This window comes from Stegostoma tigrinum, chromosome 42 (genome assembly GCF_030684315.1).
Source record: "Stegostoma tigrinum isolate sSteTig4 chromosome 42, sSteTig4.hap1, whole genome shotgun sequence".
NCBI lineage: Eukaryota > Metazoa > Chordata > Chondrichthyes > Orectolobiformes > Stegostomatidae > Stegostoma > Stegostoma tigrinum.
In genome coordinates this window covers 8703472-8728613 of record NC_081395.1, presented here as the reverse complement: position 1 = coordinate 8728613, position 25142 = coordinate 8703472, and the positions used below count along the sequence as shown (strand labels likewise).

Genomic DNA, 25142 nt, shown 5'->3' with positions numbered 1-25142 from the left:
TGGATTGGCCATACTAAATCGCCCGTAGTGTTTAGGGGTGTTTGGGTTATAGGGGGATGGGTTTGAGTGGGATGCTTCAAGGGGCGGTGTGGACGTGATGGGCCAAAGGGCCTGTTTCCAAACTGTAGGGAATCTAGTCTGAAAAAAAGTGGTCCAAAAATCTAAAACTTCCCTTGTACGTGTGCCCTCTTATGCATCATATGAAAATGATTGTTATTATTTCTTGAGTCTCAATGCTCTTTCCATACTGGAAGCTATTTTCATTGGAGCTGAACAGCGGAAGAGCTAATTTAATGTAAACTTTTAGCCTTATAATCTATTCAGAGCATAAAAGGCAAGACAACTGGTGTGCCAGTAATGAAAAATAACATTAAAATATCATTAAGAAAGTGAGCTGCAAGATCGGAAGAAATTATTTTTACTAAGAGAGTAGTCCGTGATTCACTAAACTATCTTAATTAGCTTGACTACAAAATATGGACTCAATGCCCTGTGGAGATGAATAAAGCTCATGGCCAGACTACATCTGCATTCAGCATTCATTAAAGCCATACCTGTGCTGAACAACTTCCAAGTCCTCAAGTTTGTCAGGGATCTCCATGGTGTTCAACCACTGCTCTTTCTCGTCGATCCAAAGTGTACAGGCATCTGCCTCACTGAACATCTTGTAAAGTGCCAACGCATCCTGCAGGGCCTGTTTCCGCTGTTGTGCAAGGGCAACCAGCTCCTCATACCTCTGCTCAATGGCGGGAAGCCTGCCATCTACCTCTGGTGACTGGGCAAAGTCAGCTGGCAGGCTTCGGGCTTGCTCATGCAAAGCATCAATGGTGGGCCTATGGTTGTGAATTTCCTCTTGTATGTCCTTGTGCTTTTTGGCTAGTGTTTGTGTGGAGTACTCATCATGTCCGACATCGCTGCTAGTCACAATGCGCAGGGTGTCAAGAATCCAAGCCTCGATGTCATTGGCATCAGCCTGGAATTGGTACAGATTGGAAATCTCATTCAATCTCTGTTCCCGCAGGGCTGCCAACTCCTCCAAATGTGCCCACTGCCCTCGAATGTCATCAATTTTTTCCTTGACTTCACTGGCCCCAAAGTGCCCCTCTTCAATTAAACCCTCTCCCTCCCTTATTGTTTGCTGCAGGGGACCACTGCGGCCACTCATCTCATCCTTGAAAGAATTATGCTTGCTGATCAGCATCATGACACTGGTCAGATCCTTGCCATAATCTTCTGAAGACATGATTTGTTCTTTTTCCCGGATCCAGGACTCCTCTTCGCCCATCTCCCAGAAGAACTTCCAAAGACGCCTCGACTCTTCAAGCTTTGCACGACGCTCTGCTGCAAGTTTGCACAACTCCTGATAGCAAAGATCCAAGTGTGTGACACGGTCTTGGACGATTTGAGGGTCGCATGGCTTGTATCCTAGCAGGGAGATAAATGCTATTTAGAAACAGAAATGTGAATGACCGTTTTTCGACCTATCAGCTACCCATCTACAGCTTTTTCAAAACACAAACAGTTAGTGTAGCTGCAACTGGTAAAGACTATAACATGAAAAAAGTGCAGGCCTTCCAGTACCTCATGCTTGCTCCAACAGTCAATTAGATCACGAGTGATCTTCTTGTGGCTTTAATCCCATTTGTATGTCTCATAACTCTCAACTTCCTTGTAGATGAAAAGCTATTTCACTCAGCTTTGAACATGTTCAACAACCAGCTTCCAGTGCTCTCTCAAGTAGAAAATTCCGAAATTAACACCCTCTGAGAGAAGCATTTCTTCTTACTTGTACTTAAGTGGGAGTCTCGTTGTTTTGAAACTCTGCTCCCTAGATCTAGACTAATCCACAAGTGGAAATATTTCTCAGTATCTACCTTGTCAACCCTCCTCAGAACTTTGTTTCAATAAGAACACCTCTCATTATTCTGAACTCTAATGGGTAAGGTCGAACCTACACACCCTTTCCTCATAAGGCAACTCTGGCATCCCAGGAATGAACCTGGTGAACCTTCACTGAAATAATTCCAATATAAGTATATTTCTCCTTAAAAAGGAAGGCCAAACCTTCAGGTACAGTCTCAACAACGCTCTGTAGAGTTCTAGCACGTTATCTTAGCAAAGTAGCTTGAACAGCATCATCTGCTTTCACTTCATGTCAGTAAGGGAAGTGATTCTTCCAGTGTACCACACTGTGTCAAATAATTCATGTCTTGACACTTATCGTGTGAAGTTCTGTCTGCTTTCTGTGTACTTAACGTTCTGTGGTTGTGAAAATGCAGCTTCTAACTGGCTTAATGGTGCAATGATTAAATCATCCACTATCACCCTCAGCTAAATCACAGGTGGGCACAGACCAACAATAAGATAATCCTGGTTGACAACTGATATCACTAAATCACTGTTCACTTTTCTGTTCTATGAGACTCTCTCCTGTTTCATGTACCAATAAGATGATAAGCAGCCATGGGCCAGAACTTGCTCCAGACAACATACAAATCTGAACATATTTGGGCAGGATGTTCTCCCCTTTTGATAACTCTGGTGAAGGAAATGGCACTGGAACCAGATACAGTGAAACATGTCAATATTCTCATTACAGCCATAACTCTTCACAGTCTTCACCAGCCTGTTCTGAATTGGTACTCCTATGTAGGATGTTATATCACTGAAACTACAGTCAAAACTGTGGAAGCTGAGCCACTGAACATATCGAAGCCCAAAATAGACAGATTCTCGAACTACAGGGGAGTCAAGGGTTACAGAAACAAGACAGCAAAGTGATATCAAGGTTAAGCTTCAATCAGACATGTTCTTATTTGAATGGCAGAACAAACTCCAGGGGACATATTGCCTAGTCTAGCTCTTATTTCATATATCGTTTATGATAGTGAAGTCTATTGCCATCACAACTGCCCAGTAAAAACAGATAGACAGGTGCACGAGGGAGGATGTTTCCCATTCACACACATATAGTGGCACCTGCTTTGAATGTAAATGCAACTTGCAGCTTTGGCCATTAGGTTACAGCGAATAACCTCAAAAACAGGTGTCCTAACCACAAAAAAGTGGGCAACATTGTAGGTACTTTAGACTGTGGCCCCACTTTTTCAAAAATATAACACTGATTCAGCTGCAATGTTGTTACTAAGATAGATTGCTCCATAATATTATGTTAACAATTCAAGTCCTTAGCAATGTCTTGTTTGAGATTCATGCTCAGCATTGCTAATTTACAGACTGACAGAATTCAGGCCTGCAGCAGCAAATACCTGCTTTGCTATTTTAATGTGTCATTTTGGGCTGCTGCTAGATTTAAGCTCTCCACAGGATCAGAAGTCAAATTTGAAGTGTTCTATTAAATTGTTCTACTTTAACATTGGCTTTGCACTTGCTGCAGGATAGCACTGTCGCCTCATAGAATATCCTGGCCTTCTTTGTCAGGAGAGCAAATAAAATAGAATTCCAGTTTGATCCCTCGGTGGAACAGGCTATATATCTATAGAGAGCAAAACAGGTCACATTCTAAGCAGAACGGCACTCCCTTCCAGGAGTGTGAAATGCTGTGTGTGCTTAGGCCATACCTTCCTCACTGGTAATGAATTTCTGAGCACCCGTATTAACCATTTTAACTCGTTCTGCCTGGACTGCAATATCCGCCTCCACCAATGTGAGAGTCTGAAGCAGGTCCTCAACACCATGCAGGTGTTTGCCGTAATCTTGTGATTGCAGGCGGCTCTGAAAGAAACAAACATTCAGATGCAAGATTCAATATCATGGTTGCGGGATGCATAACCATGACCAGCCTATAGCGGCACCATTTCCGATCCAATTCCGAGAAACAGCAAGATAGCACCAGAGGTACCAACGTGGACCAATGTAGGAATATTCATAAGGTCTCAAAATATTATATAAAAACACACCTTTTATATTTCAAAACTCATTGTTACTAATATCAGTTAGGAAGTAGTACAGATTGGAAGAACTCATGAGTTGGATAAGCTTAATTTATAGCACTGTCACCACCAGATACAGCTGTAGCCACAAGTACATCACCCAGTGTTATTCAACTGACACAGTTTTCATAAACAGACTACTTCTTAAAAGGCAGAATCAAAAATGCAACATTCAACCAAATACAGAATTCAATTTGTATGGTCCATTCAGTGCAAATATAGATGAGGGGTGCAAACTTAATCTCCACTGTCCAAGGGAATTGCCTGCCCTTTAGCAAACATTTCTCATTTTCACTCCATTCCCTTCAACAAAATCAAACAGGGGCAGCGCATTCTACAGATTACAGCACAGGTGAAGCTGCAAACTACACCCAGACGATGCAGCAGCATAGGCCAGTTGTCATTTTTCTCTGTAGGTGGAGCTGACTGCAAAGTACATATTTTTTTTTAGACTGATTCATGTGCTGTCAGGGCCGTTGGAAAGGCCAGCATTTATTGCCCTCAGGATGGGAATACCGAGTCCACCTTCTGGAACACAACTGAGTAACCTGTCAGCCACTGCAGGGTGCAGTTAAGAATCAGCCATGATGCTGTGGACTTGGAGTCACATCTGCTGCAGAACAGGTGTGTATAGCAGATTACCTTCTCTGAAGGGCGTTAGTGAACTTTTGTTATTTTATTTTAAACTCACAATCCAGTAGTTTCACAGTCATTGTTACTTAGATTAGCTTTTTATTCCTGGTTTATTTAATTGAGTTTAAATTCCTCAGCTGCAGTGGGGGGATTAGAATGCATGTATCCAGTGATCTGTCTGGTAGCATAAGCACTATTTTTACTGACACCCATGTTACTGGGTTTTAGAAGTTACTCCTTGTGGTTTTAAGATCTTCATTTCAAAATTCTTCCACTGTCTAACCTTGACCAATCCAAGTCATTTCTAGCCGACTACTCCAGACAATTCTTTATGCTAGTGGATCACCGCTGTCTACCTGTTTTCTCCTCCCCATCACTTCTTTCGGTCCTTGTAAGCCAACTCATTGGACTCTAACCTGGTTAATTTCATTGCCTGAGATAACAAGGTGTAGAGCTGGATGAACACAGCAGGCCAAGCAGCATCAGAAAAACAGGAAGGCTGACGTTTCAGGCCCAGAACCTTCTTCAGAACTTCTGAAGTAGGGTCCATGCCCGAAACGTCAGCCTTCCTGCTCCTCTGATGCTGCTTGGCCTGCTGTGTTCATCCAGCTCTACACCTTGTTATCTCAGATTTTCCAGAATCTGCAGTTCTTACTATCTCTAATTCCGTTGCCTACTTTGCCCTTCCTACAAAGGTCACTTTGACTGAGCCGGAGGTACGCACTCTAAGTTCCCCTCACGTCTGGAGGTGCCCTCTCAAAATTCTTCTCACCGTACTGTAAAACAAGTGCTGATCTTTTACGTGCATTAAAGCAGACGAGCTGCACAACATGTAACCAACCTTCATGTCTTCCATCCAATCCACGATATGCAGCATTTCCTGGAACATCTTCTGCAGTTCGAGGTTCCTCATGAGACGTTCACGGCGTGCGTGCAGCAGCTCCCGAAGGTAGTCCCATAGGCGGATAACGTTGTCCTTCCTGACTGTGATGCGTTTGATGTCATAGTAGCGTTCAGCCTCCAGCTCCTTGGCTACAGCCACCACAGCCTGCACACGCTCATTATAGGCGTTAATGTCTGTCTCAATGGCCTCATGCTTCCTCGTGGCAGCCTCCACTGCAGCCAGATCTATTCCAAAATTGTCCTTAAAACATAAAAGAGAGAGAAAAATAAGAGTTCAATTTAAAAAGAATACTGGCCCTTGGGTTTTTGCCTCTCCTAAGAGACTGCACTGGGAGGACAGTCCAGGGAGGCAGGACGAGGAAGTGGGACTGTTAATTCCATCGGACTTGATGATTTAGTTGTGAATTTGTGCCTGTCAGTTGTGAATTTCTATAAAGAGAAAAGAAATGGACAATGAATAGTAGAGTTGATGGGAGGCAAATCCCACATTCCAGGTTCCACTACCTTGTGCGATGCTCTGTCCCACGCTCTCAAACAGCAATAAGTCAGGAAGTGCCCAACTGGTCACCACGAAGACTGAAGATTTAGAGCGGCATGGTGGCTCAGCAGTCAGCACTACTGAGTCACAGTGCCTAGGACCTGGGTTTGATTCCAGCCCTGGACGGCTGTCTGTGTGGAGTTTGCACGTTCTCGTGCTTCTGCACGGGTTTCCTCCAGGTGGTCCAGTTTACTCCCACTGTCCAAAGATGTGCAAGTTAGGTGAGTTAGGCATGGAAAATACAGGGTTACGTGGAAAGGGTGGGTGGGTTTTAGTGGAATCCGCTTTGGAGTGTTGGTGTGGACTCAATGTAGGGACTCTATGATTCTAAGACCCAGGTCAGAAATTCTCGACCCAGGGTAGATATAATCCTCAAATGAAGGGACACCCACTGCCACTGATGGGAGGTAATTTGAAGCTGAAATTGAAACAGGAGCCACTAATGGGCAAGGTGGAGTCTGATACCGTTGGTGGATTACAATGGCAGAGTAGAAGAGGCTACCAAGGAAATTCCATCTCCCTCCTTTATAAATACCAGTTTGCAAATACATTGCTTGGGATTTTCATAGCATGGCTACAATGCGAAATGTGATTTTCCCCAGCTGGTGGCTCACCCTGTATGTCATGGGAGCCAGTTTAACATCTACACAATATTTTGTACCAGCAGGCACAATGCCCTGTGTGTTCAAACAGGAGCTAACAGTTTCTTTACAATGTTTTACTGGGAGCTGGCACACTGCCTTCAGCATATTTGAGTTGGAGTTTGTTTGCTGCCCTTGGTGGGAACCAATATTCTACTCAAGCAATGTTGAAAAGGCATCTGTAAGTTTTAAGCAATCGTAAGTGTCAGGTCACTGCTACAGCTCTTCTCTTGAGTAACAACTCTCTTGAGTGCTGTCAGCTAATGTACGGTCTTTGAATAAACAACAGCTGATAATAAGTCATAATATTTAGAGAAAGAAAATGGAAGTACTAAGCTGTTTCACAATACTGTACAGATGTCTTATACAAACAAAACACCAAAGAGCACAGTGAGTGAATTAAAACTAATGACGAGTTCCACTCAAATCATCTTATCACTTTCAGATGCTGACAAAGATGTAGTGCACCCAATTTCAATTTTATGTTTTCAATGTTTGCAAGGTATTTTCACTTTTATCAAATGTACATGTTATGCCACTGTATAAGGAATTCTCGAACAAGTTCCTCTGTTGAGGAAAAGCACAAATGTTACACAAACTATTTTAGTTTTGTGGTAAAGAAACCTTGAAGTGTCCTTTTTGAAGGTTTTCAGGATTATAAGAATAACTTTTCAAACTTGATCTGGAAAATCATTTTCTGTGGCATTGGGTTCAAGTCCTAGGAGACAGAAGTTAAGTGTCAGTGAGTTCAAAGGGAAGCCACACAGAATTTTTCATCCAAAGTGTAACTGTTTCACAGGAAAGATGCTGAATTAAATAGTATAATGGGACTAACATGATGCATGGAGGTGAGACGCTCTGATGAAAATGCAGAGCTGGTACTAATATCAGTTGAAAGCTGAGATTTGTCTAGCTAAGTGCCTTTTTGACCCTACAAATTTTAGTATTGTTACTGGTCTCAGTGTCTGAATCTACAGGTCATGTAGTACACAATGCTCCTTGTACTTGAGGCAGTGTCTCTGTACCAGTATAGAATTACAGGCTTTTGAGTGTGTCTGCTTTTCCTTACCTGGGAAACAAGACGCTGATTTTCACTCAGCCACGTCTCTCTCATAGCTGCTTTGCGATCAAACCGGTGAGCAAGTTGTTCCAGTTTCTCTTGTCGGATGAGCTCAGTTCGCAAGGCTAGTTCCCGCTCATGCTCAGCTTTCTCCAGTCTTTCCCAGGCCTGGATGGGACAGAAACAGGACATTGGTGACATCCCTCTATGGTGAAAGCATTTATTTTCAAATACAGGTTATCATGTCTACCTGAACATTAAGTGTCAGAACTCACAGTAAGTAAATGAACCCCCATCTCATGAAACAATGAACCAAACATTGCACAGAGAACAAGCAACAAAAATGAAAATTGCTGGAAAAGCTCAGCAGGTCTTGCAGCATCTGTGAAGAGAAATCAGAGTTAACGGGTCCAGTAACCCTTCCTCAGAGTTCCAATTTCTCTTCAGGGATGCTGCCAGAGCTGCTGAGCTTTTCCAGCAATTTTTGTTTTTGTCTCTGATTTACGGTATCCACAGTTCTTTTAGTTTTTATACAGATCGAGCAACTGGCTTGAGAACCTCACGGGAAAACAATCTATTGCTCTCATTTGAGTTATCCCTGCATGCATATGGTTGTAAAGGGAGGACAGAATCAGGATCATTTGCACCCATGACCAAATAATTCATCAGCGCTGTGCCTAAAGCTACATATAACGAATGATACTTGTGCAAGGCACTAGAGAGCTTGTGAAACCATCTCCTAATAAGAATATCTCTTGAGGAGGAGAAATTAACCTGGAGCTTTAATAAAAGCTACTGTCCAAAATGAGTAGTGAGATGGTTTCTTCCCTCTCCGACGGGCAGAAAAGATCCCATGGCCGCTATTTCAAGGAAGAAGAGTTAAATTTTCTCCTCTGTCCTGACTAATAAATTGTTGCCTCAAACAACACCACTAAAATTAAAATAGATTATGTGGTGATCTTCATGTTGCTGTTTGCAGGATCACGCTGTACATAAACTGGCTGTCACATTTCGTAAGTGGTGACCACATTTGATTTTCTGTTGAGCAATTTTGAGGCATTGGAAGCAATAAAAGGTGCCAGTTAAAGCAAATATTTACTTTTCTATCTTTTTGCACATGGCCTTGGAAAACCGATAAGGATTTCAAAAGGGCATATGTGCCACTGAGAGAGACGGATTCTTGTTGGCACACTGGGAATGTGGCACTTCAGGACAGGACAGGTGCAAAATATGGCAGGTAAGATTATAGTCAAGGAGCCTGCAGAGCCTCATGTTACGCAGCACTGCTGATCAGAACAAGAGGTAGAGCCACGTTATTTACATGGTGTCTTAAATGGAGATTGATCCAGGAAGTGAAAGGCCTAAATAGGGAATGGAAAAATAGGAGAACACGCTGAAAAGTTAACAGAAACCAACTGCCTGATCGGTGCAATAAACTGCCTGCTCTCAGCACAATGCTTTTGCAGGAGTAGCACCAGAGTGCATGCAGAGGATTACATGAGAGGTCTCTACATGATCCCGGTCAGCATTCAACTTTGCTCCGATCAGCTCAAACCTTTTGGGCTTTTACAAGCTGGATTATTCCACTAACTTAATTTAATATACATTTCTTCTTATTCCATTGGCCAGACACCCTACACTGGAATCACACTTTCAGTATCATCTAAATGTTTTGCACACACCTTGTCTACCACAGCATAACCACAAAGTGAGACATTAAAAAACTATCCTCTCAGAGACATGCAGAAATCAATATAGCCATTGTTTCTAATGGGAGCTGGGAAGTTTCCCTAAAAGACCGATTAAGTATTTAATCCTTGAGCGGCATCACACGAAACAGATCATCCGGTTACAATCACAAGAAAATGTCAGAAATACTCAGCACATCAGATAGTGGCTGCAGAATGAAACAAAGTCTATATTTCAGGTCAAAGTGACCTAAGATCAAGAGCAAAAACAGAAGTTGCTGGAAAAACTATATCGTTCCAAACTGACGGCACTGTGCGCGCTTAGATTTGACCCTGACTTTGTTATCAAGCCAGTCAATAAGGATGGTGCTGTTGTAGTTTGACATGGTGACCTCTACATTGCAGAAACTGAGCACCAGCTGTCAGATTCCTCTTGCTACCTTCCCCTGGACCATGACCCCACAATGGTATATCACACCATTGTATCCACCATGGTAACTGACCTCATTACATCTGGTGATCTCCACCCCCAGCTGCCTCCAAGCAGATAGTCCCCCAGCCCTGCACAGCTTGCTTCTACCTCCTTCCAAAAATCCACAAACAGGACTGTCCGGGCAGACCCATTGTTTCAGCTGGCTCCTGCCCCCCAGATCTCATCTCTTCCTATCTTGACTCAGTTTTTTCTCCCCTTGTTCAGTCCCTGCCCATGTACATCTCTGATTCCTCTGACGCCTTACGCAATTTTCAGAATTTCCAGTTTGCAGGCTCCACACAAGCCTCCGCTTTACCATGGCCGTGTGATCCCTTTACATATCCACTCCCCACCAGGACAGTCTCAGAGCTCTCAGCTTCTGGAGCAAGGCCTGAACTGACCCCACCCATTAGCACTCTCCGCTGAACTCATCCTCACGCTCAACAACTTTTCTATTAACTCCTCTCATTTTCTTCAGGTCAACGGGGTGGCCATGAATAACTGCATAGCCCCCAGTTATGCCCATCCCTTCATCGGTTACATGGAACATTCCTTTTTCCAGTTCTCTTCTGGACCCCATCCACAACTCTTTCTCCGATATATCAATGGTATTATCAGTGCTGCTTCCCTCCCTCGTTGGAATTGGAAAAGTTAATCAATTTTGCTTCCAATTTTCACCCTGCCCTCACTTTTACTTGGTCTATCTCGCCTCCTCCCTTCCCTTCCTCTGTTTCCATTTCTGGGGATAGACTGGCTAATAACATTCACTATAAACTCACCAACTCCCACAGCTACCTGGACTATACATCCTCGACGCTTTGCTTCCTGCAAAGATTGCATCCCATTCTCTCAGTTTCTCCATCTCCATCGCACACGTTCCGATCAATCTAACTTTGACAAGGGAGCCTCTGAAATGTCCACCTTCTTCTTCAATCGAAGATTCCCCAGCACTGTTGTCATTGCCCTCAAAATGGATTTGATGCACCTCCTACACTTCTGCCCTCACCCCTTCTCTTCACTCCTGCAGCAGTGATAGAGTTTCCCTTGTCCTCACATATCATCCAGAAGAGCATCAACTGCTATTTCCACCAACTCCAGTGAGATGCCACCACCAGATACATATTCCCTTCCTCTCCCTTGTCCCTTCCTCAAGGATCATTCCCTCTGGGATACCCTGGTCCACTTTTCCTTCACTTTCAACAACCCTCCACAGCCCTACGGCACCTTTACCAGTAACCAGACAAGGTGCAACATCTGCCGATTATCACCTCCCTCCCCAGTATTCGAGGGCCCAAACATACCTTCCAGGTGAGGCAGCACTTCACCTGCACTTCCCACAATTTAGTCTATTGTATTCGCTACTCACGATATGGTCTCTTCTACACTGGGAGAATGAAACACAGACTGGGTGACTGCTTTACAGAACATCTATGTTCTGCTCGCAAAAAGACCCTGAGCTTCCCATTGCCTGCCACTTTAACACACCATCCTGTTCCCTGGTCAACATCTTTGTCTCAGGCTTACTGCAGTGTTCCAGCAAAGCTCAGCACAAGCTGGAAGAACACCACCTCATTTTCCACTTGGAGACCCCTCAGGACTCCAGTCTCAATATCGATTTCAATAATTTTAGAACCTAAGCTCTCCCATGTACTAGTCCCCAGCACCCCCAACACCAGACCTTGTTATCACATAGTCTGCCATTACACATTGGCTATTGTTGGTCACTAACAGTCTCCAATAACAACTATTTACCCTCCTATCCAGATCGTTATCAACTTCTTTGTCTATCTAACTGCTCTTCTCGCGCTCTGGGCTCGTTCCTCACCTATCGTTTACTTCCCAGCCCCTCCCTCCACCCGACCTTCTGTATATAAACTGACATTTTCCCAGCAACCATTAGTTCTGAGGAAGGGTCACCGGACCTAAAATGTTAACTCTGATTTTTCTTCACAGATGCTGCCAGACCGACTGAGTTTTTCTATCAACTTCAACTGCGTCTGTAGTTCTTTCGGTTTTGACCAGAGATCAGAACTGAGTAAAAACTTCTGATGAAAGATCAGCTTAATCTGAAAAAGCAACTTTGTTACTTTTACTTTTATAAGTTTGTTATTAATTTTGTAGCAACTTGAACTAAGCTTTCTACTTTAGTACTGAGTGGGTGTTCAGATAAGTGGGGTATGGATGCCAGGGCAGTTGCTTGCTCCTCCTGCAGAATGTGGCAGGTGGGAGACATGGCACACGTCTCTGCTGGCTACATCTGCGGGAAGTGCACCCAACTCCAGCTCCTTGAAAACCGTGTTAGGGAAATGGAGCTGGAGCTGGATGAACTACAGATCATTCGGGAGGCAGAGGGGGTAACTGAGAGGCGTTACCGGGAGTTGGTCACTCCTAAGGCTCAGGACAACGATAGATGGGTTACAGTTAAGGGGGAGGAAAGGGGACAGACAGACAGTGCAGAGATCCCTGTGGACATTCCCCTCAGCAATAAGTATACCGTTTTGGATACTGCTGGGGGGATGACCTACCAGAGGAAAGCCATAGTAGTCAGTTCTCTGGCACTGAGCCTGACACTGTGGCAAAGAAGGGAAGGGGGCAGAATAGAAAAGTACTTGTGGTAGGGGACTCGATAGTTAGGGGAATCGACAGGAGATTTTGTGGTCAGGATCGGGATTCCCGGAAGGTATGTTGCCTCCCTGGTGCCAGGGTCCGGTACGTCTCCGATCGGGTGTATAAGGTTCTAAAAGGGGAGGGCGAACAGCCAGAAATCGTGTTACATATTGGCACTAATGATATAGCCAGAAATAGGATTGAGGATATAAAAAGTGATTTCAGGGAGTTAGGATGGAAGCTGCAAAGCAGGACGAACAGAGTAGTGTTCTCTAGTTTACTACCGGTGCCACGAGATAGCGAGGCGAGGAACAGGGAGCGGGCGCAGCTGAACACGTGGCTGCGCAGCTGGTGTAGGAGGGAGGGCTTCAGATATGTAGATAATTGAGATGCCTTCTGGGGAAGGTGGGACCTGTACAAGAAGGACGGGTTGCATCTGAACTGGAAGGGGACCAATGTCCTGGGTGGAAGGTTTGCTCAAGTAGTTCGAGAGGGTTTAAACTAGTATGGCAGGGGGATGGGAACCTGAGCTGTATACCGGAGGTGAGAGTTGATGCAGGTGAGGCAGTAGCAAGAGGTAGACCAGCTAGTGGGAAGGAACCAAGGGATCGGTTAAAGTGTGTTTGCTTTAACGCAAGGAGTATCAGGAATAAAAGTGATGAACTTAGAGCATGGATCAGTACCTGGTGCTATGATGTTGTGGCCATAACAGAGACATGGGTTTCTCATGGGCAGGAATGGTTGCTGGATCTTCCAGGGTTTAGAACATTTAAAAAGAATAGGGAGGGGGGAAAAAGAGGAGGGGGTGTAGCACTACTAATCAGAGAGGGTATCACAGCTACAGAAGCTTCCTTTGTCGAGGAAGATCTGCCTACTGAGTCAGTATGGGTGGAAATTAGGGACAGCAAGGGAGTAGTCACCTCGTTAGGGGTTGACTACAGGCCCCCCAATAGCAGCAGGGAGATTGAAGAAAGCATTGGTCGGCAGATTTTGGAAAAGTGCGGACGTAGTAGGGTTGTTGTAATGGGTGACTTTAACTTTCCCAATATTGATTGGAACCTCCTTCGAGCAGAAGATTTGAATGGTTTTTGTAAGGTGTATTCAGGAGGGTTTCCTAACTCAGTACGCTGACAGGCCGACGAGGGGAGAGGCCATTCTAGACTTGGTGCTCGGAAACGAGCCGGGGCAGGTATCAGATCTTGTGCTGGGAGAGCATTTTGGTGATAGTGACCATAACTGCCTCACATTCTACATAGCTATGGAGAAGGAGAGGATTAGGCAAAATGGGAGGATATTTAATTGGGGAAGAGGAAACTATGATGCGATTAGACATGAGTTAGGAAGCATGGACTGGGAGCAATTGTTCCATGGTAAGGGCACTATAGACATGTGGAGACTGTTTAAGGAACAGTTGTTGCGAGTGATGAATAAATATGTCCCTCTGAGACAGGCAAGAAGGGGTAAGATAAAGGAACCTTGGATGACGAGAGCGGTGGAGCTTCTCGTCAAAAGGAAGAAGGTAGCTTACATAAGGTGGAGGAAGCTAGGCTCAAGCTCAGCTCTAGAGGATTACAAGCAGGTGAGGAAGGAGCTCAAAAATGGTCTGAGGAGAGCCAGGAGGGGGCACGAGAAAGGCTTGGCAGAACGGATTAGGGAGAACACAAAGGCATTTTACACTTATGTGAGGAATAAGAGAATGGTCAAGGAAAGAGTAGGGCCGATCAGGGATAGCATAGGGAACTTGTGTGTGGAGTCTGATGAGGTAGGGGAAGCCCTAAATGAGTTTTTTGCTTCTGTCTTTACGAAAGAGACGAACTTTGTAGTGAATGAAACCTTTGAAGAACAGGTGTGCATGCTGGAATGGATAGAGATAGACGAAGCTGATGTGCTGAAAATTTTGTCAAACATTAAGATTGACAAGTTGCCAGGCCCGGACCAGATTTGTCCTCGGCTGCTTTGGGAAAAGAGAAATGCAATTGCTTCGCCACTTGCGAAGATCTTTGCATCCTCGCTCTCCACTGGAGTCATAACTGAGGACTGGAGAGAGGCAAATGTAATTCCTCTCTTCAAGAAAGGAAATAGGGAAATCCCCGGCAATTACAGACCAGTAAGTCTCACGTCTGTCGTCTGCAAGGTGTTAGAGAGGATTCTGAGGGATAGGATTTATGACCATCTGGAAGAGCATGGCTTGATTAAATGCAGTCAACGCGGCTTTGTGAGGGGCAGGTCATGCCTCACAAACCTTACTGAGTTCTTTGAGGATGTGACTAGAAAAGTTGATGAGGGTCGATCTGTGGATGTGGTGTATATGGACTTCAGCAAGGCATTTGATAAGGTTCCCCATGGTAGGCTCATTCAGAAGGTCAGGAGGAATGGGATACAGGGGAACTTAGCTGTCTGGATACAGAATTGGCTGGCCAACAGAATGACAGCGAGTGGTAGTAGAAGGAAAATATTCTGCCTGGAAGTCAGTGGTGAGTGGTGTTCCACAGGGCGCTGTCCTTGGGCCTCTACTGTTTGTAATTTTTATTAATGACTTGGATGAGGGGATTGAAGGATGGGTCAGCAAGTTTGCAGACGACACAAAGGTCGGAGGTGTCGTTGACAGTGTAGAGGGCTGTTGTAGGCTGCAGCGGGACATTGACAGGATGCAGAGATGGGCTGAGAGGTGGAATATGGAGTTCAACCTGGATAAATGCGAGGTGATGCATTTTGGAAGGTCGAATTTGAAAGCTGAGTACAGGATTAAGGATAGGATCCTCGGCAGTGTGGAGGAACAGAGGGATCCTGGTGTGCAGATACATAGATCCCTTAAAATGGCCACCCAAGTGGACAGGGTTGTTAAGAAAGCATATGGTGTTTTGGCTTTCATTAGCAGGAGGATTGAGTTTAAGAGTCGTGAGATCTTGTTGCAGCTCTATAAAACTTTGATTAGACCGCACTTGGAATACTGCGTCCAGTTCTGGTCGCCCTATTATAGGAAAGATGTGGATGCTTTGGAGAGGGTTCAGAGGAGGTTTACCAGGATGCTGCCTGGACTGGAGGGCTTATCTTATGGAGAGAGGTTGACTGAGCTCGGACTTTTTTCATTAGAGAGAAGGAGGAGGAGAGGGGACCTAATTGAGGTATACAAGATAATGAGAGGCATAGATAGAGTTGATAGCCAGAGACTATTTCCCAGGGCAGAAATGGCTAACACGAGGGGTCATAGTTTTAAGCTGGTTGGAGGAAAGTATAGAGGGGATGTCAGAGGCAGGTCGTTTACACAGAGAGTTGTGAGAGCATGGAATGGTTGCCAGAAGCAGTTGTGGAAGAAAGGTCATTGGGGACATTTAAGAGACTGCTGGACATGCATATGGTCACAGAAATTTGAGGGCGCATACATGAGGATCAATGGTCGGCACAACATTGTGGGCTGAAGGGCCTGTTCTGTGCTGTACTGTTCTATGTTCTACTAAAAATGGTGCCTTACTTAATGAGTGTTTATACCATTTTTTTGGTTTTAATTACAGTTTTCCAGCATTGGCAATATTTTATTTTGCACATCCTCACATCGCACTGCTTGCTGCGTACAAACTGGCTACCGTGTTCCTTTCTTTGGCCACATCAAAAGTACTAAAGGTAAAGCCTTTTGGGAGGCGGTGAGATTTCATGAGGTGTTGCGTAAATAGAAGTCACTTTACTTTGCTAATTTTTATTTCCTCATAGCAATGATGCAAGGAACTGAGTAGCTTGTGAAGCCAAGGAGAAACAATGGCCAGAATAATCAAATCAGGAAAACCTGACAATGAGCGGAATCTCCCTTCAGCTGGGAAATTAAGCCATTTGAAGCAGTGATTATGTGCCAGTCCTGCAGTCTACATTATAATGTACATTTAATTGACCATACAGTCAGAAAGCAGGGTTTGTCACCTTGTTAATGTCGGAGATAAGTTTGCCCTCTCGTGGAATGTAGACTTTCTGGTTGTTGGCTCTCATTTTGCTTTGAATAGTGAAAAGTAGCACCTCTAGATTGCCTTTTTCTGTAAACCTGTCAAAGGAAACATCGCAAGAATTTCATTTAATTGCTGTTACTAGTTCAGCAGTGTGAGGTGAATAAGGATCCAAACTGACTGCATCAGTTTATTCCAATTCTATTTACCAATAAAAATATCATAATTGAGAAAGAACTTCAACCCTGTTGGAAGGTATAATACAGGAGGGGACAGGTGGAGGGGCATCAAGCAGTTTGCAGATGGAAAGTCAGACAAAGGTGGATAATGGCTTGCCAATCCACTACAGACCATCTGACACAACCTGCTGAGATTGAGATCACTGCTGAGCAAAAGGTCTCTGATAACAAAGTGTGCAGCTGGATGAACACAGCAGGCCAAGCAACATCTTCAGATTGCTGCTTAGCCTGCTGTGTTCATCCAGCTCCACACTTTGCTATCTTGAATTCTCCAGCATTTGCAGTTCCCATTATCTCTGAGCAAAAAGTCTCTTTTCCTTTTCAAACATGAAATAAATAGGCTTGGTGTATGCATTATTCTATAACCTCTATCTACACGAAGGTGGCATAGTGATCCAGAGATCCAAGCTAATGTTCTGGGAGTGCAGGTACAAATCATACCATGGCAGCTAGTGGAATTTAAATTCAAATTAATAAAAATCTGGAATTCAAAGCTCATCCCAGTAATGGTGGCCGTGAGAACAAACATGAATTGTTTTAAAACCATTTAGAATTCACTCATGTCCTAAAGGGAAGGACATGAGGCCTTACATGGCTGCTTAGGAGACACAGGCCTTACTACTCTGGTCTTTCTGTGACTTGGAAACAAATGGAAGTGAGCCCACAGAATCAAATGAAAACTATGCGGCCAATTCCCACCCAGCACTTTATCTGAATCACTACCGAGCAGTGCAATTTCAGTTGCAAGGGTTTCCGCCAGTGAACTCCTAAGTTTTAAGTGCCCCCAGTGACAGATCAAGCAAGGTTCAGGTGTGCGGTGCCGATAAAAGGAGGGAAAATCATGAGACACCCATGTGTGTTGTACGGTCCCGCACTTTCCAACAGTCAGAATCTTCACAAGTTTCATTGCCTGAGACAGACTGCAATTTACCCTCTTCTATTCCTTTGGAAAAGATGTATCTCGAGAGAATCTGGCATAAGAAGGAGGGAATGGCTCAGAGCCAAAAAGTAACAATATGCAACATACATATCAAAACTAGGGTAAAGCCTTCTTGGTTTCTGCCTAAGTTGGAAAGCAGGAGAGTTTGGAGATGGGAATTTCTTGTCTGACAAAGTTGGGAAATTCTGCTGGATCTTAATGCTTCCAGACAGCTGATTGATTGCTCACAGGTTCTACCAGGATCCAGAATGGGAGAAAGGTCACAACCATCATGAGTTGTCATCCAATCAGGAGCTGCCAGTCAAACCGACCAGTGACTCCCAGGATGGAGGATTATACAAGCAAAAAGTGTTACCTGGGGAGGGTTTCTGGGCTGTGCAATCATGGCAAGAGACAGTACAGTAGGTTAAATGCAAGGGTAGAGATATAGCTGTCAGCAATCAACCCTTGCCCTAGATTTTTGTAATAGAACACCCCCCCCCAACACAAATGGCAGCCTATAATATTGATTATCCAATTGGGAGCAGAGTAGGAATATACAGCTTGAGTCTCTCCTCCCCAAACAAAACGTAATTCAGGCAAAGTGGGGAAGGTGATGGGGCTTTGGTTCTGCCTAATTAAAGTTTGCTTCCTGCCTTCCAGGCCCAGATGATTATGGCCTGGGAGTAACAAATGAATTATAGTTTGGAATGACACAAAGCTATTTGCATAACCTGGTGATAAGCCTGCTCATGTGAAATAAATCCAAATAAAACTGTACGTTGTTATGCAATTGAGAAGCTGGATGGAATATTTAGCTCCCACGGCCTGACCTTTTGACATTACCAATATTACTGCCCACGACAAAGATGTCTGAATAGTCACTTCACAGGAATCAGTCTGAGGTGCTTGTAAATTGTTGCTTCCTGTCCCTTAGCCTGAGGCCAGGTTATCAAGGTCATTAAACTCTTGCTTGTTTTCTTCCTCTTTATCTCAACAAAGTGCTTTCAACCCTTGTAAATTGTGATGTTTAAAATGGGACAGTTAGATGTAAACTCTAAATCTACACAGGTTCCACAAACAAAGCATAACTAATGATGAGGGACTCAGGGCAGCTTGCTTACTTGGGTGGTTTTTCCACAGTGCGGTAGGTATTGAATGCTTGAAGTTGATTCTGAACCCCATTCAATGAGTTTGCCAGTTTGCGATCATTCAGTGTAATGATGGTGTGCTCAATCCACTGCAGGAGGTCAGACGCAAGAGTTTCATATTTGTCAATCATGTTGTCTGCCTCAATTGCATAGTCCAACACCTGGGTCAGAGAAAACGGCACAATTACTCACTGGTGCATGGAGAACGCAGAAAGAATACAGCTAAAAGACTCAGAAAATAAATGGGTGGTGAGTTCTAGATTAATGCTCACATTGAAACAAAAATGCTTCACAAACAATGCAGATTTCATACCAAACCACAAGGACAGAAAATGTTCTGTGTAATTAACTGATCACAGCAGTCAGGGTACTATGCTTCATTTGTCCACCTAGGCCAAAAAAAAGGTAGGAACACCAGGGCTCTCAAATGATCTATATTCAGTGAAGAGGACTAGCTCCAATGTGTCTAGTTCACAGTGGGCTAAGAGACCCATGACAAAGTTATTGGACAACAGCAGCATAAGAGCAGTGCTACTGGACTTGCAATCTAGAGGTCTTGGCTAATGATCTGCAAATAATGGTTCACACTCACCCGGGTGGCTGGTGGAATTTGAATTCAATCAATAATTCTGGAATATAAATAAGTTTCAGCCAATGGAGACTGTGACAATGACCACTGATTATTGTAAAAACCTGTCTAGTTCATTGATGTTGTTTGGGGATGACAACATGTGACATCAGACCCACCACAATGTAGATGACTCTTAACTGTCTAGCAAGCTGCAGAGACCAAGGGCAATTAGAGATGGGCATCAAATTCTGACTTTACGCCAGTTTTGGGATTTCCAGTTTGCTGGCTCCAGCCACCTCCTCTTTGCCACGGACATGCAATCCCTTTACACATCCATCCCCAAACAGGATGGTCTCAGGGCTCTCTGCTTCTTTGTGAAGCAAAGGCCTGAACGTTCCCCACCCACCACCACCATCCTCTACTTGGCTGAGCTAGTCATCATCCTCAACAAGTCTTTAACTCCTCTCATTTTCTTCAGGTCAGAGGACTGGCCATGGCTACCTGCATGGGACCCAGTTATGTAGAACATAGAACATAGAACAGTACAGCACAGAACAGGCCCTTCAGCCCACAATGTTGTGCCGACCATTGATCCTCATGGATGCACCCTCAAATTTCTGTGACCATATGCATGTCCAGCAGTCTCTTAAATGACCCCAATGACCTTGCTTCCACAACTGCTGCTGGCAACGCATTCCATGCTCTCACAACTCTCTGCGTAAAGAACCTGCCTCTGACATCCCCTCTATACTTTCCACCAACCAGCTTAAAACTATGACCCCTCGTGCTAGCCATTTCTGCCCTGGGAAATAGTCTCTGGCTATCAACTCTATCTATGCCTCTCATTATCTTGTATACCTCAATTAGGTCCCCTCTCCTCCTCCTTTTCTCCAATGAAAAGAGACCGAGCTCAGTCAACCTCTCTTCATAAGATAAGCCCTCCAGTCCAGGCAGCATCCTGGTAAACCTCCTCTGAACCCTCTCCAAAGCATCCACATCTTTCCTATAATAGGGCGCCCAGAACTGGACGCAGTATTCCAAGTGCGGTCTAACCAAAGTTTTATAGAGCTGCAACAAGATCTCACGACTCTTAAACTCAATCCCCCTGTTAATGAAAGCCAAAACACCATATGCTTTCTTAACAACCCTGTCCACTTGGGTGGCCATTTTAAGGGATCTATGTATCTGCACACCAAGATCCCTCTGTTCCTCCACGCTGCCAAGAATCCTATCCTTATGTCTGTCTCTTCGTGGGATATCTGGAACATTTCTTGTTCCATCATATTCTGGATCCCACCGACAACTCTTTCTCCAATGTATCAATGACATTATTGGTGCTGCTACCCTGTCTCGTCTAGAATTGGATAAGTTCATCGATTTCACTTCCAATTTCGACCCTGCCCTCACATTCACCTGGTCTATCTCTGACTCCTCCTTTCTCTTCCTCAACATCTCTGTTTGCATTTCTGGAGATAGACAGGCAACTAATATCCATTATAAGCCCATTGACTCCCACAGCTCCCTGGACTGTACAGTCTCCATTGACAGCTACTCACCTACCTAGCCAGATTGTTATCCACTCTTTTGTCTGTCCAATTGCTCTTCTGTCTCTTTGGGCTCTATCCCCACCTATTGTTTACTCCTTCCCCCTCCCCTCACCCTATTTTCTGCATATTAACTGACGTTTTCCTAGCTTCCGTCAGTCCTGAGGAAGGGTCACTCGATCCGGAATGTTAACTCTGATTTCTCTTCACAATGCTGCCAGATCTGGTGAGCTTTTTCAGAAACTTCTGTTTTTGTTTCTGATTTACAGCATCCAGTAGTTCTTCCAGTTTTTAATCAAATTCTTGCCTAACCAAAGGGAACAATTCTTTTCAAAAGCCCATGGAGTTACACCACATTCAGGAGTTCACCCCACTAGAGAAAAGTAAGATCAGCTGTAGCAGACAACACATCCGTCATGCAAGGAAATGACTGCATTTGACAAAAACATTTGTTTGCAGTCAGGATTTATTATGAGCAGCGTCTTTGTAAATATTACGGTGCTCATCATTTTTCTTACACTCGACCATTATTCCTCCTCATACCTTCCCAATTCGTTTCCCTTCTACTGCCAGTGCCTTCATCTTAGAGAAATAGTGATAATAAGTAGCAACGTAAGTGATGATTGATTTTTCGTCAGGCTGGTCCACACTGACATCTGGAAGCAAAAGAAAAACAACTAGTTTATGTGGATCTACATTTCACCTAATGAAACATACTACAAATCTTCAGCATCAAGTCTCAATTCAGCACTGTAAAATGACATCCTATCTGCAACTGTACTATTTAGAAGCAAGGAACGTCTGTTCACGACAGTGTGCAAATGCTCAACAAATTTCCATCATGTTCCACTGTCAGTCATTTTAATGGAAACTTCTGCTAATTTCTAAACACTGCTCTCTTCCATACTCCTTAAATCTGACAAACTCAAGAGAAGGGTTGAGATATCATTGCAACTGACAGGACAAAGAGAAATTAACAGATCTGAAATGTGTGGAGTATTCAGAACAAGGTAAAAGATTTAATGCACAAATAGAGATTAACGGGTATAATCTCAATGCCACTACAGTGGCATAGGTACAAGGAGATCAAAGCAAGAAACTAAATTTTCAGGAGAATGTCACTTTTTGAAAGTACAGGCAGGAAGGAAAGGGTGGCTGGTAGCTTTGTTAGTACAAGATGGGATAAATATGATAGCAAGAAATGATCTTGACTCAGGAGATATAAAATCTGTATGGATAGAGATAAGAAATAACCAAGGGAAGAAGACAGAGGCAGGAGTACTCCATAGGATGCCCAGAAGTAGCTATACTGTAGGGCAAGGAATAAATCAAGAGATAAAGAGAACATGCGAGAAAAAGTACATTAACCATGGACGACTTAAATTAGAAAAATCTCTTATCTACGGAAAAACATTCTGGCGTTGGTGGCAGTCCAGAAAAGGTTCACTAGGTTGACTCCTGGTATTGAGGAATTTTCTCATGAAGAGAGATTGAGTAGGTTAGGACTTTACTTCTTGGAGTTTTGAAGAATGAGAGGCAACATGAAAAATTCTTAGAAGCCTTGACTAGGTTGATGCTGCGATGTTGTTTCCCCTTCTGAGACAGCCTAGAATTGGAGGGCATAAGCTCAGACTTTTAAGACCAAAATTGGGAGAAAGTTCTTCTGAGGTTAAGGGGTGTTCTGATTGAGGTCTTCAAGATATTTAATAGGAAAAGACAGGGTAGATAAAGATAACTATTTTGACTAGCCACAGATTCTTGAACTAGAGGGCATAATGTAAAAATCAGGGCCAGACTGTTCAAAAGAGATGTTAGAAAGCACTTCTACACACAAAGGGTGGTGGAGGTTTAGAACTCTTTTTCACAAATGGCAGTTGATGTTAGATCATTTGTTAATTTCAAATCTGAGCGCGATAATTCTTGTTAAGTAAAGGTATTAAGGGATATGGGCCAAGGCAGGCATATATAAAGTTAGGGCACACATCAGCCATGTTCTCAATGAACGACGGAACACGTTCAAAAGGGTTAAAAGGCCTATTCCTGCTCCTATAAGTTGTGCTGTTAACAAAACATTTAACAAGCAATAATCCCCATTAATTGCCAACTCACTTTTACACAGCAAAAACCTTGCCTTCCTAAAAAGGCCTCACCAGACTTCCAACTCTGTCAAAATCTCATTTTAGTCTACGGAGGCAACTGGAGTTTTAAAAATCATGTTTACTGGAGCACATTGTGAGTTGTTTACAAAGTTTCATTTTCCTGGTATATATAACAAAAACCTATGTGGGCGAGCTCATACTAAAAAAGAGAATATACGAAATCAGACAAAAGTCGATTATATAGCTCCACAAGAGCAGTTGGGTTCTGAAGGTAAAGAAAACTGTTTGGCAACAACATTCTGATAGACTTCTGGCCAGGTAGCTATGTCTTGTGTGGAGCCAGTGGAACAGAGAACGCACCTGCCTAGCCTGCAATGAGAAAGCATTGAAAAAATCTGCGTTTCTCTGCTGTGTGGAGGCATTACAAAGTCTCTGTAATAGCCAGCAGATTTCATCTCACCATTCTTTGAAAATTTTCTGTTGATAGAGGTGTTAAAAACTCCTCTAATGATAGAGGAAAAGCAATTTCGCAACCAGCATGGCCAAAAATTTAAATGGAATTGAAATGAAGAGAAAGAAAGCAATTTATTGAAATCCTGTAGTGCAAAGTAGTACTATTGAACTATATTTCATAATTTTGTATTTTGTTCCAACAGTAATATCCACATCTTGGAACCACAGAATCCTATAGTGTAGAAGCAGGTCATTTCGTCTATCAAATCCACTGCAGCCCTCCAAAGAGCACTGTATCCAGACCCATCCCCCAATCTTATTCCCACAACATTGCATTTACTATGGCTAATTCAGCTAGCCTGTACAACCCTGAACCTTACAGGGCAATTTAGCATGGCCAATCCACCTAACCTGCATCTTTGAACTGACAGAAGAAACTGCAACACCCAGAGGAAACCCATGCAGACATAGGGAGAACAAGAAACTTCCACACAGACAGTCACCCAAGGCTGGAATCGAACCAAGGTCCCTGTAGTAATGAGGCAGCAGTGCTAACCACTGTGTCACCATGCCACCCCAGACAGTGTCTGTCTATATCTGGGTTTGCGAAGGGGACAATTTCAGAAGGGATAGAGTTCTAGTTAGCAATAATATTTCCTAATTGCTTTTGGTTAAAAATTATTTGTTTGTGAATAACAGCTATTGTTAAATACAGAAACTTAGTTAGTGTTCTTTTTCAACCCGAGTTCATCAGATAAATTGGGGACTATGAATAGTTTGACTGAATCTTTTCACATTTATAATACTCCGAGAGCAGTGAGCTTGATTTCAAGCACACCAGCCCACTGTGAGGTGATACTTAACAAAAGGAAAATCTGATAATTATCATGCTGCTGTTTGTGCAAATCAGCTGAAATTTTTTTCACCAACTGCAATTCAAAATTACTTTGAAACATCCTGAGGTCATGAACAATTCTACAAAAATGCATGAGTTTCTTCTCTAAATAGGTGGCTCAATTTAGTTGCTTTTTTAGATTCATTCATGGGATGTGGACATTGCTGGCCAGGTTACTGCCCATTTCTAAGTGCTCTACAGAAAGTGCACGTGGTGACTACTGTCTAGAACCAATGCAGAAAAGGTACCCACAATGATGTTTGGAAGGGAGTTCCAGGATGTTGATCCAGTGACAGTGAAGCACCAACCAATATAGTTCCAAGTCAGCACAGTTTGTGACCTTGGATTGGTACTCACAGGTGGTGACCCCATGCATCAGCTGCCCTTGTCCTTCTAGGTGGTAGTGGCTGTAGGTTTGGAAGGTGCTGGAGGAGGAGTCTTGGGGAATGGCAGAAGCATGAATCTCAGAGATCTAGTTAAATTCTCTCTTGTTGAGATGGTCATTGCCTGACATTTGTATGGCCTGAGTACGATGTACCACTTATCAATCACAGCCTGGAAGTTATCTAGATCTTGCTGTTTTAGTATCTGAGAAGTTACACATGGTTCTGATCATTGTTCATTCATCAGTAAACATCCACATTTCTGACCTCATGATGGGGAGATTATTGATGAAGCAGCCAAAATTGGCTGGGCCTAGGACACTACCCGTACCTAATGTGTCAAAAGCCGCAAAAACAAATGCACAACTTGTCTCACAAGGGGCTATTCCATTAGGTTCTCCAAAGTTTCAATGAACACCAGTTAAATCCAGTACATCACAAACATTAGGATCAAGTCTTTG

At 43.6% G+C, this 25142-nt stretch overlaps 1 protein-coding gene across 4 annotated transcripts in view; it reads right to left on the bottom strand.

Moving 5' to 3' along the window:
* LOC125449431 (spectrin beta chain, non-erythrocytic 1-like) overlaps window positions 1–25142 on the bottom strand; it is a 289686-nt gene that overhangs the window by 42831 nt on the left and 221713 nt on the right. For all 4 annotated transcript variants that reach the window (XM_059641440.1, XM_059641441.1, XM_048525213.2 and 1 more), the window contains 7 exons: window positions 21395–21507; window positions 18710–18897; window positions 16408–16525; window positions 7738–7896; window positions 5428–5730; window positions 3582–3735; window positions 555–1425 (listed from right to left, as the gene is read on the bottom strand). In XM_059641440.1, coding sequence (XP_059497423.1) covers window positions 555–1425; window positions 3582–3735; window positions 5428–5730; window positions 7738–7896; window positions 16408–16525; window positions 18710–18897; window positions 21395–21507 — 1906 coding nt within the window. The remainder of the gene's footprint in view (window positions 1–554; window positions 1426–3581; window positions 3736–5427; window positions 5731–7737; window positions 7897–16407; window positions 16526–18709; window positions 18898–21394; window positions 21508–25142) is intronic.